This window comes from Corapipo altera, unplaced genomic scaffold (genome assembly GCF_003945725.1).
Source record: "Corapipo altera isolate COAL_440 unplaced genomic scaffold, ASM394572v1 23, whole genome shotgun sequence".
In the NCBI taxonomy this organism is placed as follows: domain Eukaryota; kingdom Metazoa; phylum Chordata; class Aves; order Passeriformes; family Pipridae; genus Corapipo; species Corapipo altera.
Window position 1 is genome coordinate 1,910,833 of NW_020884878.1, and position 17,372 is coordinate 1,928,204.

Here is a 17,372-nt window from a genome sequence, read left to right on the forward strand (position 1 = left end):
GTTCAACTCTAGGAATAGGTTAGGGCAAAAAGTGCTCCAGTTCTACCTGCTGCTTTGTTATGCCCAATTCCAAAGAATCTCAGCTTATTAGTAAACAAAATTATACTACAATACAAACATTTACGTTGGGATTTTTAAGTGTTTGCATTTCTGTGATTCTTTATTCTCTAACAGTATTTGTATTGCATGACATTTGTGCTAAACTGCCCTCTTGAGCCTAACCCCTTATAAAACATGAAAATAGAAGAGTAAAACTTTTTCTCATGTAAACTTCAGTAAAGTAGTTGCAGTCTGAAGAGACAGAGTTGTGAAGGTGCTGCATAAACACTCTGATGTGCATTTCCTGGGGACCAGACTGTGGTACATGGAACATGACATTTTGAAGTTACTCAGTGTAATGTATAAAAATATAAAATATATATTCATGAGTAACAGTAGAATAAGATACAGTGCAATTTTCCTTAGCCTGTTGAAAGCTCTACCTGTGTGTGATCCTTTCCACCCCTTCTATATCCTCCACACTACACTTCATGTTCCATTAATACTACAAGAGAGCAAGCACAGCTAGAAAAGACAGCTTGAGCTACACTCTATATGCTGTAAACTTGAAGTGTCTAAAAGTCCAATATGTACCTTAAAAATTAGTTTTGCTCACTTTTCTGTGCTAGAATTTAAACATTTTTTGCTATAAACTGTAAAGCTAGGATATTCAAGGAGAATATGCCCTAAACTTTAGAGAAAGCTATCCTATTATTTTCACCAGTCCTCAGACTAATTTAATATAATTGAAACTACAGCACTTTCTCAGGGCTTTAAGCATAAGGCATTTTGTGTACATTCCCCCAGCTATTTATTTAATGGCTATCTTGGTGTGCAAAGCCAAACCAGTGGAAATCCCACCCTCAAAACCTCAGAAACCAATTTACCCTTTACTGCACATTCAGCATTGAACTGTAAAAGGGAAACAGAGAGAAAAAAAATCAAATGCAGAAATATGCACAGAAACAAGGGAACCATTTTTCTACTGGGTAAGGTCTTTTCAACCACACAAGTTGTTCAACACCCCCTCAGCTCTGAATTCCTCAGTTTGAATACATTCATAGCGGTGCATTCGGGGTGCACTGGAGAAATGCATCAGAAAAGTTATTTTTCACATGGTCTGGTGCCAGTGTACCATAAATTCCTCTGCTTCAAAGAAAGTGAAGTTGATTTCGTAAATCTACACAGTAACAGTTTGGAGATATGATCTCCAATACAAAAAAAAAACAAAAACAAAAACAAAACAAACCCCTTCCAATTCCAAATAACGTTTACAAAAAATTTAAGCTTTGCATTCTATCTAATCACTGTATTTCCCAACCAAATGATGCTTTTCCTGAAAGAGAAACATACAATGCAAAATTAAGTAATTTGTGTCTGTCACTGAGACAGCGCTTCCTGGAATAACAGTTCCTGACACGGAAAGAACACATTGGGCAACACATGAACAAGGCAAAATGAAACAGAAATAGGCACATGAAAATACAGTTGAAGGGTCATATCCTACTCATCACTGGAAAAAGGACCATGAAAAGCTGTAAAATTTAGATATGCACAAACAGTTCATGCATTGACCATACTGTCTTGACTGCTCACCATCTGTCAGTCAGAATGATTAAAAATTTAATTTGATCTTTACATTGTCTTATAGCTATCTAAACTGGGTAAAAGTGACTATCACCTTTAAATATAGTATGTTAATGCATAAAAATACATATATTTTCTAGAATAAGGATTATATTTTCTAACCAAATACCTAAAAGCAGTGGTCCTTCTAGATTAGTTTGGAATAATAAGTGAAGCCCATTTCCTTGCAGAATGGGGTGTTTTTATTGTTTATATGTTTAAATAATTAATTTTGAATATCTGTCCACTGTATAAACAATCTCCAGAAAAATATATCCTCTTCCAGTAACTTACAATACACATTAAAAATACTTACAAAAGGGATTATTGTTCATTTACAACATCTTGAGCTCACAGACACAATTTTTGGGCTATTTCATTACTCAATTTTGATCAGGCAAAACTGAATATTCTGGTTAACTTGAACCATGTCAGCAACACGGACAATCTAACATTTCAAAATATCTGCCTAATTATGTAAGATTTTAAATAAAAATTAGGCATTTTTACATCACAGTATATATGGCATTTCTTAATTTAGCAACAGAAAGGCACAGTTATCAAACCATAAAATACAGTACCTGAATTATGTATACTCTAATGATATCTACCAATGCTAATCCAGACATTTTACTCTGTAGAGGGGGCTAAAGAAAAAGGCTTCTGCTTGTTTATTTAGAAAAATTCAACCTCATTACAAGTTTGGTCCATTAGAAATACCTATTAGCTGAAACATCTTGAAGCAGGACTTCAGGAAAGAACAGAAGAAAGCAAATTTAGCAGCCTATGGTCCAACAACTTGAGTAAATTACCATGAAATGGCAAACAGATGATGAATGGAGCCTTCTGATTAGTTGTCAGACATACCTGTTAAAGTGTCAGTGTACACAGGTACAGACTGACAGACATCCCAGATACATTCACTGCATCACACACACACACACAGACTTTGTTACAGCAATAAGTCTAGACACAGCATTTACAGAGTTCAGCACCTCTCCTGGACTGATACTTGACTGCTGGCCCTACAGCATCCCCAGAGATGTGCAAAGCCCTCTAAATGCTTTGCCTGCTTTCTACTGCTGTCAATGTGAAGACCCTGCTAAAGCCAAGCTCGCCGGCCTTCCCGTAGCAAACTAGTGCACCTCCAAAAAGCAACTAGCTCTGTTCTCCCTATTTAACGTGCTCAAACTGCATCAGGAAAGACCAATGAAATGGAAGAGGCAAGGAACAATAAACATGAGGGAGAACCCAACCATTCCATAGGTGATATAGCGATAGGGAAGCTCAACTTCCATGCGCTGCCGTGCTTTCCGTACGTCGCCGTGCGGGATGCGAAATATTTTACAGGCCAGGGGGATCGTGGCTTTTTTCATGGCCACTTTTGTTAACAGCAGAACTATCACCCCGATCAACAACCGCAGGATGGCTTTTCCAAACACAGTCACGGTGAGGGAGGACAGGGACAACGGTAAGGTGTGGGGAGGAGGATCCAGCTGGAGGCCCATTATGTGGTTGACGTGAGAGCCGCAGGCCACGCCGGCACCACAGCCCAGGATCTGAGCCGTGTCTCCTCGCGACGTGCTCCACGTGTCCAGGGTAAAGGAGAAGATGCCCAGGGCCAAATGGAGACTGATGATAATTAAGGGTGCATATTTGTAAGTCAAGTTGAAGTTATCAATCAGGTCCACAACTGGATGGAAGACAACCAAGATAAGAATAGCATACAGAAACCCAGCAATAACGTCCTGTTGAAGAGAAAGACATGGTTTCAGTGTAATAACTGTTAAAAAAATATTTTAAATCACATTAACAAGAACACAAGCCTAGACTGCTGTAATGCTAAAAGTGACTTGTGGATTCCCTTTTTTTCTTTTTAAAGATAAGGTAAAGAATTGTATTTGACCACCTATTAACAAGTTACCTGAATCCTGACCAGATCATGAACGAAGTTACGATCAAATGATCCATGATCAAAGTTGCAGATCTAGACTTTCTAGTAAGGTCTGTTGTGACAGGACAAGGGGTGACGGTTTTAAATTAAAAGAGGATAGACTGAGACTAGATACAAGGGAGGCATTTTTTCAATGTGAGTGATGAGGCACTGGCACAAGTTGCCCAGAGAGGTGGTGGATGCCCCATCCCTGGAAACATTCAAGGTCAGGTTGGACAAGGCCCGAAGCAACCTGGGCTAGTTAAAGAAGGCCTTGCTCACTGCAGGAAGGGTTGGACTAGATGGCCTTGAAAGGCCCCTTCCAACCCCAAACCATTTAGTTGTTCTTATAGGATTCTGTCTGCTGGCAACAGTGGTCCTTGTCCAGGGTCAGGGCATTCCAACCTACAGCCAGCACAAATCCAGCCCAGCTAAATACATTCTGCCAATTTAAGTTTGCTGAAACAGCTCAACAGTGGATCTCAGTGCTTGGGTGCCAACACACAGGCACGCTGGCAGTTGAGGACCGCTGCAGCCAGGCATTAGAGCAGCTTCAACTTTCCACTCCAGCTTCAAAATTAACAGTGGAGCAAGAACAGAGAACTGATTCCAGCTATTAAAGGAGAGGAAGAGGTAACTTCCATGGCTTCATACTTGATTTTCAGTTTTATTACTGATTTTAAAAAGGTTTTTCTTAGTTAAAAGACTACTCTATTTTTTAATTTAGCGTTAAAATTCAGTTACTGTTGATTAATCACTCAGTTGTGTGGAATTATCTGCACCTTTTGTCACCTTTAGTTGTTAATGAAGAACAAGCACTACACTAAACCAAAAACTAGAAATTGAATCCCCTTCATTCTCATGCTTATCAACTCTTCCATATGAGCCATAAGGTGGGACTTGGATCAGCAGGGTTTGTAGTGCTCCCTCTTCAATGGATCCTTTTTGTTCACTTCCACTAATTGAATGCTTGCTAAAAGCTCTAATACAATTGACTGATATGAACATCAGACTTGCTCAGTTCTGAAGCAACCACAACTGTCTGCTCTATTTGCCATCCTATTCCCCCCAAACTCAGGCACCATGGCTGATGTTTCTTGCAGGCAACACGTGGTGAATTGTATTCCCTCAAACACTGCAGAGGATTCAGGTGTGAAACTGCCAAATAACCCAGTCTGGTCACTATTTGTTGCACTGCTTTGTTCTAAGACATTATGTGTCAGCTGAACTACCAGTCCATCACATCATCCTCCACACAAGTGGTTCTAATTTGGGAAGCCTCCTAATTAGTGATACAAAAATGCCATTCAGTTTTTCTGAGCTGCCTTATTTTCACATGCTCCCTTTACACTGTGTTCATCTAGCAGCTTTTCTACTCCCTACCAGGCTTACTCTTTTCTGTCAGTTAGCTTTTCTCCTTCTAGCACGTGATCCTCAAAAACCATCCTCATTAGCAGTCTTGCATTCCAGTTACCCCTTTGTAGTGTTCTTGTTTTCCCATTTTTACATTGCATACATCTGTGTTTCAGTTTGGGGTTTTTTTTAACCCTGTTTAAAAAATGAGTTTGTTTTTCAAAGATGACAACTTCGTTATTTGGTTCTAGAAACTCTGGGAAGTGAAACCCCAGCAGGTAGTGTGGTGCTCTGAAATGAATGTGCTTTGAGCAGCTGAGATGGAACCCAAGTGAACATTAACAGCCACTTTCTCATTCTGCAAAATTATTTCTACTCTGTAGAGGAAAATTTAGTCTACACTTCAGAGTAGTCATCAATTTCTGGACATTAAATAGCTGTTAAGTTTCAACTGCGGACTGAGTTAATAAAAGACAAGCATAAATTAACCATGATATTCACTTTTAGCTGTTGTATCAACTTCTGTGCTGAAGAAATGTAAGTATTCTGTTCCTGTATGGTAGGACATTCAAAAAAATACATCTATATACAATTATTGCACTGTAAAACCTTCAATGTGATGGCAGTTTATGAAATCAGAACAGCATTAAAACAGAAGCTTAGCAGGATTATTTTCTTACCAAAATTGAATGCATTCCCATATAAATTCGACTACAGCAAACCAAAGAACACCAGCAGAGTGCAAGGATCAGTCCAAACATAAAAGGATACTGGTAGGGAACAGAAATGGAGAAACTGTATTAGAATTTGGAAAAAAAATAAATTTTAAAAAAAAAATCACTCTATGAGAATTCTATAAATAATTCCAATGAATGCCACTTATGCTTACCCTTTTCCTTGCCCTTTCCTTTCCCCCAAGCCTATTAGAACACCTTTTCATAAACTCAAAATGTTAAGTCAAGCTTTCAAATTCTCCCTGGTCTTCCTTTGCTTTCAGGATATATGAATTTCAGTGCTCAGGTCATACCTTTTCAAAGCACTAAGAAATGAATCCATCTCTGTAGCAGTTGTCTTGCCATGCTGAGAGACCCTAAATTGGCCACATGGGCAGAGACAAGTGTGTGCTATAAACTGTGTAACAGTTCTACACTGAGTGAAGCAGCTACATCACATACCAGTAACCTTAGCAATTATCCAGACAGAACCTAGTGGCTTCACGTTTTCTTCCTGAAAAGGAGGAACTCATCATAAAATCACAAATAAATTCAATCCTTCCTCAGTCCTTTATTTTAGAGCTTCTGCAATCCCTGACTCCACCTCTGGGCATCAGTATGAAACTCCTAAAACAGTGATCTCTTTTGTTCTCTCCAAACCCATATAAATTTCCTCTCACAGTCCATATTTGTTAAACAAAAAACATCAAATAATTATTTGCAATTATTTCCATCTTCTCATAGATTTTTTTTTATTATTAATAAGGACTGTTTACCAGGAAGAAACAAAACAGTTTGCTTTAATAAGCACATGCCAACACAAGTAGAAACTTAGTTCCTTAACTTTCTTAGGTTTTGGATAAAACTATGCTATATTAACATATTACACCTTCTCCACTAACATATTGCAAAATGTTGTACTAGACAGGATACAGCTTCCTTTTTTTCTGTATTAAAAATAATTATTAGTTCTTTAAAAGAAGCAGTCACAAGACAAAATGGCATGTTTCCAAAATTGCTTCACTTCCCATGATAAATCATTTTCAATAGAAACAGGCAGTCTAGATGTACTCAAATTTAGGAATAAAATCTAAGAATGACAGGCAGTTTTCTTGCCCTTTCCCTTGTCCCTTTTATGGGTAACCTGAAGGGTAGAATACACAACAAATTAGAGAAAGTTTCTTTAACATTACTGGAGAAAGTCCTGTGTCCTCTGTGAAGGCCACTGAACAGACTGACAATTTCCTAAATCAGTCCTTCAGTGAAAGGTATGAGAGAAGATTATCAGTCTTCTGCATTATTCCAGTGCTGTTTGAATTCTCAGCTCCAGAACCAAGTTAGCATGACAAACCTAAAATAATTTTCTCAAACTGACAGCATATCACTAAGCTTAGATTTCACATAAAGATTTCACATCAAAATAAATTCTAAATGCCCAGCTCACAGTTGTGTTACATCCGGGCTAAACTAATTCCTGTAGCAATATTTGCCTTTGTTTTTACTACATTCATCAACAAATTGGACCTAAACAAGATTACAAACTTGTGACTCATTTCTAGCTGAAATGATGAAGGAACAAATCCAGCTTCCTGCCTTTCAGAAGTGTGCTAATAACGGGCAAACCAGCAGGAATTTGGTCACACTCAGGCAGGATTGCAGGGTTATCAGATGCCGACGTTGGAAACCAACCCTGTACGCTCCAAGTGCGGCCCCATCGCTCTTCCTCATGATCCTTCTCCCTTCCTTGCCACTGACCTCAGGAGAGAAGGAATGCTGCCTGCACCAGGAGGACAGTCAAGCCACACAACCTCCCTGCATGGGGCTGCTCCCCACTCCCTGCCAGAGGACTCCCAAAGCAGGAATGCTGTCTATGCAGGGATAGCTGTACCCTATGTCCCATGAGGAGGAGCTCTGAGTTGCCACGTGGCCATCCTTGTTTCCTGGCACACATCTTCTGTGTTTTCAGGGTCCAATCAGGGGTAAGGATTTTCTTTAATAAACACAGACTTGTCCTGTTTCTGAAATACCTGACAGAAACAGAAGCTGGAGCTTTAGCAGGAAGACCAGTGCAGTGCCAGGCTCAGCAGGGCTACAGGAGTTAATGATCCCGTGGGTGAGAAGCTGGGATTGTGGGAGGGAAGAGGTCAGAGCAGCTTTAACATCAAAATCCCAAGAACAAGGAGCATGAAGGAAAAAGTTAGGTGAGGAGTCTTGTTTTAAGAGTCCTGAGCAGGTCATTGTAAACAGCAGGGAAAGGATTCTGAAAATGAAAAAAGAAATGCTTACTCTCAGTTAAGAAATCTCAAGGGAGGGGTGTTTGGGAAGAAGGAAACTGTCAGAAACTCCAACTTTGAAGAATATTTTGGAAAGAGTATTTGTCTCTGTCATATCTCATTCTAATTCTGAATAAATACCCTTTAAACCATCTGAAAATATGGGCCAGCTTAGTTCCTCTGTAGAAAAACATAGCAGAATAGTTTGGGTTGGAAGGGACCTTTAAAGACCATCTAGTCCAACCCTCCTGCCATGGGTCGGGACATCCTCAACCAGATCAGGTTGCTCAGAGCCCCATCCAACCTGGCCTTGAGCGTTTCCAGGGATGGGGCATCCACCACCTCTCTGGGCAACCTGTGCCAGCATTTCACCACCCTCTAAAAAAGTTCTTTTTTTTTTTAATCTAAACTAAATTGATCCTCCTTTAGTTTAAAAACATCACCCCTTCTCCTATCGCAACGGGCCCTAAAAAGTTGGCTCCCAAATTTCTTACAGGTGCCCTTTAAGTCCTGATCACAAATAAAGCACAACACTCTGCCTCCTCCTTGGCCTGTCTCACTATACCCCATAAAGGCAGCCACTGGGTTCAAGAATTCCCAGGACACCAGACAGGTAGCACCTGCTTAAACCCTGCCTTGGGGTGGTAAAATAACCACGTATTCCCTCCTCACATGTAGGGCTAAGTGCACAAGGTGACTGGAGGAGAATATTAACACTCCCACACAGCAGAGTGCTCAGCAGCAATGCCAAGTCATACCACCAACAGGGGACATCACCTTGATCCTTACAAAAAAGCTGATGCCATAAATGTACTTCTAAATTGCTGTCTGAAAATAATGCAATACTGAGGTACCAGCAAGCATTTCCTAAATGTTGTTTCATCTAGAAAATGACAGCCTGTACTTTGCACATATAGTGGTATATTCCATGGCTGTGTATCTGCAACCTCCCACTGTCTAGGCCTGCAAAATGCCCCCAAATAAGAAATATTTTCTGTTAATATAGTGCCTTAAGAGTATTAATATTTGGTTTTCTTTATAATACTGTAATTCACAAAACTTATCTCCTAATCACAACTGAATCTTCAAAGAAAAAAAAATGAAACAAGCAGCTTTTACTGTGGTTTTTTACTTAAAATAGGCACATTTTATAAAAGACCACAGCAAAAATCTTAATATAAGTTTATCTCAAGTGTTCATGGAAGAAAGCCATAAGCACTTTTTTATTTTGCTATGTTGACTTGGGTCTCTTATTTTGGAAAATACTGCATTCATGAATTCGAAAATTAACAGCTACCAATTACCTCTGAGCTATAAACTTTCAGATCTTCTCTGTATAGTTGCATGCAGACACACTGACAGGCTCTAGATAAATGAGAGATATTAAAGCATGAATTGCTGAATTCCAGCAGTTTTATTCCCACGGGTCCTGGCACGTCAAATCAGACCTACAGAGGGACAAAGGACAGCTGCACTTCTGCCCTCTTCCCCAGTTCACTGCTGGTTTTACTGATTTAGGCATCAGAAGGCAGACTGGCACCACATGTCCTTTCAGGTGACGGCCTGAAAGGTTGTCAGAGATCACAGCTGGGAGAGGTAAACATAAAAACCAGGTTTCATTCTCTCAGCTTGTTCTTTTTGATAAAAAAATTGTCATATCACTGTTCTTGACTGCACTTAGTGTTGCTGTCAGTCAGACACTCAGGAACAGCCCAGTTTGGACACAAACACCTCAAACTCTGTCTCCTTGTCCTCAACTAAGACCATCTGAAGTACATCCTCAAAAACCCATTATGCCTCCATAGCCATCGTGCCACCTCAACAATTCTGAGTGTGAGGGATATTTTTTGAACTGCACACTGCCTTCTTTTGTCTAAATAAAAAAACCTCCAAAAACCAAGCATGTTATTTAAAATTAAAAAAAAAAAAAAAGATGATTTCTTCACTTCACACATTAAGATAAACCTAGGAATAAAACTGACTGAATAAACTACTCATCATTTCTCAGACCTCAACTCATATGCAGAATCTTGTTTCAAAGAAACTGAATTAAACTCATCAGATTTAGAAAACAGCACTAAAACTGTTCCCAGGAAGTCTTTGAGAATTTTATGCCCTATGTTTCTAACAAAATTTCCCATCCAATAGAAAATTCCATTACATCCTCCAAAACAGGCTTGCAAGCTTTTGACTGGATTCCTCACAAAACCTTTCCCCATCCTCCTCCCTCCCCTTAATCTGACTTTTTGCCAAGAGTCTTAATAACATAACTATTGTTTAAAAATGCTCGTAAGGAAACAATCTGTCCCAAAAGCTTTGACCTAGGTCAGAAAATTTCTTCTTTCATAATGAAACACTATTAAAAGACACTCTAGATGCTCATTTCTTTACTTTTTTAAAGCACATTCTACACTGGAGAAGTTTCCAGCACCTACAAAGGATTCTAAAATAATTTCCCAATATTTTCAGGGTCCTACAGTATTACTCAATGATCTTTTTTAATCATATCATAACTCAGAAGTTCAACTTGAGTTTGAGATGATTATTTTGGGCCAGAGTCCACGGAAAGAATCCAAGCAGCACTTGCAGCACCAGGCTTTCAATAAGGTATTTTGGCTGTGTACTGGCAACAGTCATATGAAAAGCCATGATCAGTGTTTATGGGAATGACTCCGAAACTCTGGTTGGACAGATGAGTACAAAAAGCACAGCACAAAAATGGTTCTGTGCAAGGAGCAGAAGAAAAGGGAGAAGAGGATTGTTAGAAAGATCACTTATCAGTAATTTTAAGAAAAATAAACAAACACTTTTTTTTCAAAATGGGCCAAGTGGTAAACACTACTGGTTAAGCTGCATTTATCAATAATTTCCTTCTTTCTTCCACTGACCAACCTTAATACCAAAAAGCATGAAGACCTCAGTGTTATATGTCACTACAAGAGCTTCTTCTTTAAATTCCAAGGTAAGGTTTTCAATGCCAGTCCTGCAGGGAGTTAAAATATTGAATTTTCTGCCACATATAATCTGAAAAGAATTTAAGGAGTAACAATAGGAATTAGCCTGTTACTTCTTTTCCTTGCAGTCATTAAAAAAATAACCCCTCTCTGAACACAACCAGCAAGAATCTTATGGCTTGCTCTGTTTATGCCCCTACACCTAAAACTATAGTTTTTCTGCAAAATGTTTTCTCAGGCTTAAACAACACATCCCATTTGAAAGAACAAGTAGTGCTTTACATGTGTACAATCCACCAAGAAAAAAGAAACCGCTTGAGAACTATTTCCTTTGAATCCTTTTTCATCAAAAAACTCTGTATCCAACCTTGCAACATTTGTTTTTACATATTTTCCCCCAAGATCCTTTACTTTAATTAAAGATTTGCTTAGGCAAAGCTGAAAAATATATTTAATGCCAGTCAACAGGGTTTAATAGGACAGGCTGCTGTATTCCTCTGGCACAGATTCCCCAGTGAGATTTCTAAGAACTGGCTGTGCTCTCTTCAAACTTTTAAGAATACCTAAATCAAACAGGCCACACAACTTTTTTCAGCTTCCTTTACCAACCACAGGCATTAATATGGCCCACAAAAGACCTCACATTTCAAATACAAGAGACAAGGCCAGTGTTGAGACCCTCCAAGTTCCCATCTCTCTTTCTCAGTTGCTCTCGATTGTGTGGGTAATTCTGTGTTTTCAGATCATCCCTTCAGTTGTGCTTCTCATGTCAGAAGCACTGACTGTTTAAGAAACGTGTAAGAAAAACAATTAGACAAGCACGCATCTCTTTGCCAAAGTTTCTTCCAAACATTTTAGTATTTCAGCCAAAAATCCATTTGGGCTCGTCCCAGAGGTGAGGTGTCTCCTTCTGCAGTCTATACTTGCTCTCACACACAGATTTTGTACATAAGAGATGGCTTCCTGTGTGTAGCTTGCAGTTTATGACTACATTAATCTTACTAATAATGAAAGCCTTTCAACAAGGACAGACACTTAAAACTAGGATTTGCCCCTTTCTGTAAAATTCTCACTGTAGCAATGTTGTGATTAGACTATTCATTCACCCCCAATAATCAATTATTCCCTATTCCTGTGGGAATTTAGTCTCTTGAAATGAAAGAGCGGGCAGACAATTCTAGAGGCAATATTCAGTTGTGGTCAATCAGAATCAGAGAGTGATCAGATCTCCCAGAAATCCCAATACAGATCCTGTCAAACCCATCTCATTTGATTAGATTCATCAGCCTTGATAAAAGTCTTGGCACAGACAAAAGATTTCTGGGAGTTTGATGTGGTACCACGTGACAGTTTTACACAATTGGTACCACAGAGTCAACAGAGCACTAATTAACTGAGAACTGAAAAATACAGCAGAGAAACCATTGCAGAATAAATGCATCTGCTGTGGGTTTAGCAGGGGTGTTTATCCAGGTCACCATTAGCACCAGCAGGGTGGAAAGACAGTCACTGATGAGAGGCTTTGCATATCAAACACTGGCAGACACGGGGAGGGCAGTGCTGTCATATTCAGCACCATCAACTGCTTCAGAGGGGAAGCCATTCTAAGAACGTTGGTTAATTTAGTTACAGAGGAACTGCTACTCATCAACCCAGGCTCTGGGCTCCTGCTGAACATCAACTGGGCGAAGTTTGCTCGGCGGCCGGCAGAGAGAGTCAGCAGCTCCTGACTCAGCTCATCAATGCCGAGCTCAGGAAGGAGTGCAAACCCATCACTTCCTAATGCAGACAGCTACTGCCAGAGCCAGGCTGCATCCTGGAGGAACAATGGGAGAAAACTGTGTTTTCTGCCTCTCTGGATGGTATTTTTTTTTGTCCTCCTCAAAATAAGCCAGCAGGGTTATGGTACATTCAGGTGCCATTCCAACTCAAGCACCATTTCTAATAAAATATGGCTTTATATCTATTAGAAATTAGTGGTTCAATGTAATCAAACAAAATATAAAAAAGTACTTTTTCCAGCAGTCTCAGCCTGAGTCTTTGGAGATTTTGTAGATAATTTTAGCAGTTCACACTCTTTCTTCCTCCCCATTCAGGACATGATAAGCCAGCCTGGCTCAAACTGTCAGTATTTCAAAGAAAGCAGGTTTTCCTCAAAGTGATAAAGGTTTAATTAAGAATTATAATCCCACTGCCTTTTAAGTGTTTGTCCTCCTCTTTCAGGGCATCAGAACATCAAAGACAGGAAAAAAAAGAATCAGCATCTGTAACGTTCCTAAACTCTTGTGAGTCTTTGGCATGAGCTTTATATTTCAAGGGTACTGAAATATCTTTGAAACAAGTGGTTTTCCCTCCTGAAATGTAGCATATTAAATAAATAAATAGGGATTATGTATCAAAAGCTTCAGGTAAGTTCTCATAATAGAAGGAGAAACTGAAAAATTATATTCCACAGTGGACAGAACAGTCAGACATTATGAAAGTTATGTCAATATATAACTTGTTTCTCTCTGAAAGTGAATATTCCCAACATCCAAACCATCTTTAAAATACATCATCTCTGAAAATATTTTACTTGAGCAATTGCATTTATAGCAACTATTTCACTCTTACTGTATATAGTCAAAAGTACTTTTGAACACCATGTGAAAGGAAAATAATTGTAACAGCATTACTTATAGCCATTGAAAACATGGAAAGCACAAATTCAACAGGTTAAAAAACCCTACTGCAATCAAAACATGATTTTAAATGGACAATCTGGGCCATATGTAGAAAAATAACAGCAGATTTGCTCTCTTCTCTATGTTATTCAAGGAAAAGACTCCAATAGATTGTCTTTGATAGAAAAGAATTATCACACAATAGTAGGAAGTCATAGCTCACTGAAAGCAAACTCCAAATAAGCCATACAGGAAAGAGATTCCCCTCTCACTGGAATAACATCTTTTAGAGCACGAGCAGCTTTCTTTGGTTTAGTATAAACTTCAAAGTGACAAACTCAAAGTCACCTCTATTGCAGAATAAAGTCCCTGCAGAAAGTCACACTTGTATCTGCTTCAATTCACACTCAGCCTCACTCCACTGTGATTTTCTGAACCAACAGTCCCAGGATGTGGACTGGTCACCATCAGGGTATGTGTAATGCTTCTTCACACTGAATATATACAGAAAGACTGTACCCCAACATTTGCCAAAAAGTTTAAATCTAACCATCTGTACCTACTGCTAAATTTTTATAATTCAATAAAAATCATTTATAATTGATAGCTTTCCAAGAAGTTCTAAGGTCAGTCTTTTTTGACACCATCTATTTCCAGAAAAGCATGACAAAAACACGTCACATAGATTCTACCCCCTTTCAACACCAGTAAAATATGGAGAACAGAAGAAGCATCAGATGAAAGCTTAACTCTAGAGGTGAATCAAGAGATTCTTGACATGCCAAAGGTTAACTCCTGATTAATATTTGGAGATAATTTAAAAATCAGAAGAGATTTTTTCTACATGAATATTTTGAAATGGTAGAAGCTTCAAGGTCTGTTATTCACACCCATTTCACAGGAAAAGGAATCAAAAGTAAGACTCAAACACTTTGCTTCCTCATTTCCTAAGCACACTTCTGGACAAGTAACAAGGCTGAATGTTTATGATTTCTTAATATGCATTCATTATACATATGTTTAGTCAATTAGCACAGTGTTTCACAGACTGCAGTCACAGGGCTGGCAAACCAAAGATCGAACTTGGTTCTTTGGCAAAAACACATTTCCCACACTGTCACTGTGCTGGTTCTGTAAAAGCAATCGAGGCGGGCTCTCCTCTGCACACATGACATCAGTCTCTGCAAAGCTGATCGACTGCTGCTGCTAAATGAGGTTTCCCCACATGCAAAGAAAGAGAAATCCAGTTCGCTCCTCCAACTGACATCAGCCCTACACACCCAACAAGTGATAATCAAATATTCAAATGATCGAACATTGATCATGACGAAACATGATCAAAACAACTTTGAGATTAAGAATCTCAGCGAAAATCATTTATTTCAACATCCATAAACCATGACATTATTACTTATATATTATATATATTATATATGACTATCCCTGCACAACTCTAGCAGAGTGATACTTCACATTTTCCTAGCAAAGAATATGAATCCCTAATAGTTTTCTTTTGGGCACATTTTAGGGCATTCTTTTGGGCACGTTGCAGAAAATAGATACATAAGCTTTGGTTAAAGAGAGGCCAAATACAATCTCTAACCTTCAACTATCTCTTTCCTTTCAGCCACTCATTCTAGACACTGAGATAGAGCCACAGAGTGTCAGCCTGTGGCAGCCGACAACTGGTGATTGTTATCAGTGACTGGGAAGACAAGAGTTCAGCCCCTGCCTAAAGCTTAGAACGAGACGTTAGTTCTCTCTGTTGAGATTATATCCCACTTAAACCAGGCAGGTATTATAATAAGGATTTGCAACCATTAAGAATTTAAGAGTCGAATTATTGCATAACTTCTTCAACATTACACACACAGTCCTCAAAACTCTACACTGGACATTTGATGCCTGGGAAAGCCTTATCCCTCAGTTACTACTGACACTGGTGCAGTGATTTAAAGCTGGATACGTGATGTCCTTCCCTTGGAGTCGCTGCTGTTGCCGTACTTCTAACAGCAAGTGCCGAAGCACATGCCACTGCTTGCGTAAACCAGATGATCAACACTGTTATTTTAACTTCATCTATTGACCCAAAGTGCCACAGGCAGATCTTAGAGATTCTGCTGAATGAAGGTGCTGAAAAGATCAGAGATTATCAATTCCTGCTAATTAAGAGCACACTGATAGTTGTAAGGTCGCCCGAAAGTACAAAACCCAGAAATAATCATTTACAGTTTGTCGTTAATGAAACCAAAATCGTTAAAGGAAAGCTAAAGCTACAGACTGACTGAGGCTACAAAGTGACTCGTGGTAGAGAACGATCAGCAAAAAGTGCTTTACTTGATGGCTCTCCACCAAATTCTCACTCAGTAAAACCAAATGCCTGTAAAAATATCAGATGCCTATCCGAACTTCGCAAGAAGAAGGGACAAGTTGGAAAAAACCCTCACAAGAACAAAATGCAGATTATTACCGCAGACTTTTCGTGCCTGCTGAGCTAATCCACAAAGCCAGCAGGACTTCCATTCAACAGGACAGAATTACTAGAACAGTTCTTGTTACCTGAGCACTCGCTTAGATCGCAGGAAAAAAAATATAAATAAAGGGGGGAGGGGGAAAGGCACAAATTTCACATTTTTTCCCGAACAAACTCAGCCACCTCTCCTCCCAAAAATCAATCAGGACTGTCGCATCCTCACACCCCGGGGCCGGAGAGCGCCCGGCTGAGGACGCGGAGGTGCGAGCTTTACCTGCCAGCGGCCGTAGCTGAGCAGCAGCAGCGCCAGGGGGATGGCGGTGCCCGACATGGCGTGGGTGGAGGGCATGCTGTACTCCGAGTTGTAGAACACCTCCAGCTTCACCACGGGCGGCGAGGCGGGACGCGGCCAGCGGATCACATCCTTGGTGCACTGCCCCAGGTACATCACCCACACCCAGATGATGATGAGCCTCCGGCCCAGCCAGGCGTCCAGGTTCCAGATGCAGAAGGGGAAGAAGAGGATGTAGAAGAGCTCGTTGCCCAGTTCCGTGCCCAGGCTGAAAAGATAGTAGAGGAAGCGGCTGCGGGTGGCGAACTCCTGGCTGCCGTCCTCCTCCTCCGTCAGCGAGTTGCGGCGCGGCCTCCTACTCCAGGGCCGCGGGGGTCCCGCCGCGCCGGGCACGGCGCCGTTCCCGGCGGTGTTCCCGGTGGGATGCGCCTGCCCGCCCGCGGGGCCGCCGTTCGCCACCGGCCCCCGCTGCCCTGCGCCGGCCCAGCCCGAGGGCCCCTCCACGCCGCAGAGCCGCTGGAACGCGGCCACTTTGCGCGGGTCCTGCAGGTGGGCGGCCAGGCGGGCCAGGCGCCGGCCCACGGACATAGCGAGGGGCGGGACCGGCGGCGCGCTTAGGGCGGCGGGGGGGGGGGGACGGGACTTCTCCTGATGGGCGGCGGGAGCGGACGGGGGCTCCGCGGGGGAGCAGAGCTGTTCCCTGACGAGAAACGCGCTGGAGGGCGAGGCGGCGGGGAGCGACGGACGCGGCGGGGCTGCCCCTCGCCTCAGCGCGGCTCCTCCGCCGCTCCGGCCCCGCTCTCGTTCCCTCCCTCACGCCCGCGCCGGCCCCGCCCCACCGCGCCTGCGCGCAGCTCCCCCCCTCAGCGCGGCCGGGACCCCCCGCCCGGGACGTCCCCGCCGCTCGCGGATTGGCCGCGACCCCCCCGCGGTCCCGCCCCCACGGACGGCGCAGCCAATCGGGACCCGGCGCTACGCGAGGCGGCGGGCGGCGCGAGGCGGCCTCGAGCGTGAGGGGCAGGAGTCGGGGAGGTGGAGGGTTTGCGTGGGAGC

At 41.5% G+C, this 17,372-nt stretch overlaps 1 protein-coding gene across 1 annotated transcript; it reads right to left on the minus strand.

Annotated features, from left to right (window-relative positions):
• SGPP1 (sphingosine-1-phosphate phosphatase 1) lies at nt 1–17,129 on the minus strand. Its single transcript, XM_027638080.1, has 3 exons — nt 16,302–17,129; nt 5,632–5,721; nt 1–3,413 (listed from the first exon to the last, which is right to left on the minus strand). The coding sequence occupies exons 1-3, from the start codon at nt 16,905–16,907 to the stop codon at nt 2,862–2,864; spliced, it is 1,248 nt and encodes a 415-aa protein (XP_027493881.1). The 5' UTR covers nt 16,908–17,129; the 3' UTR covers nt 1–2,861.
• Nucleotides 17,130–17,372: the final 243 nt, after the last annotated feature.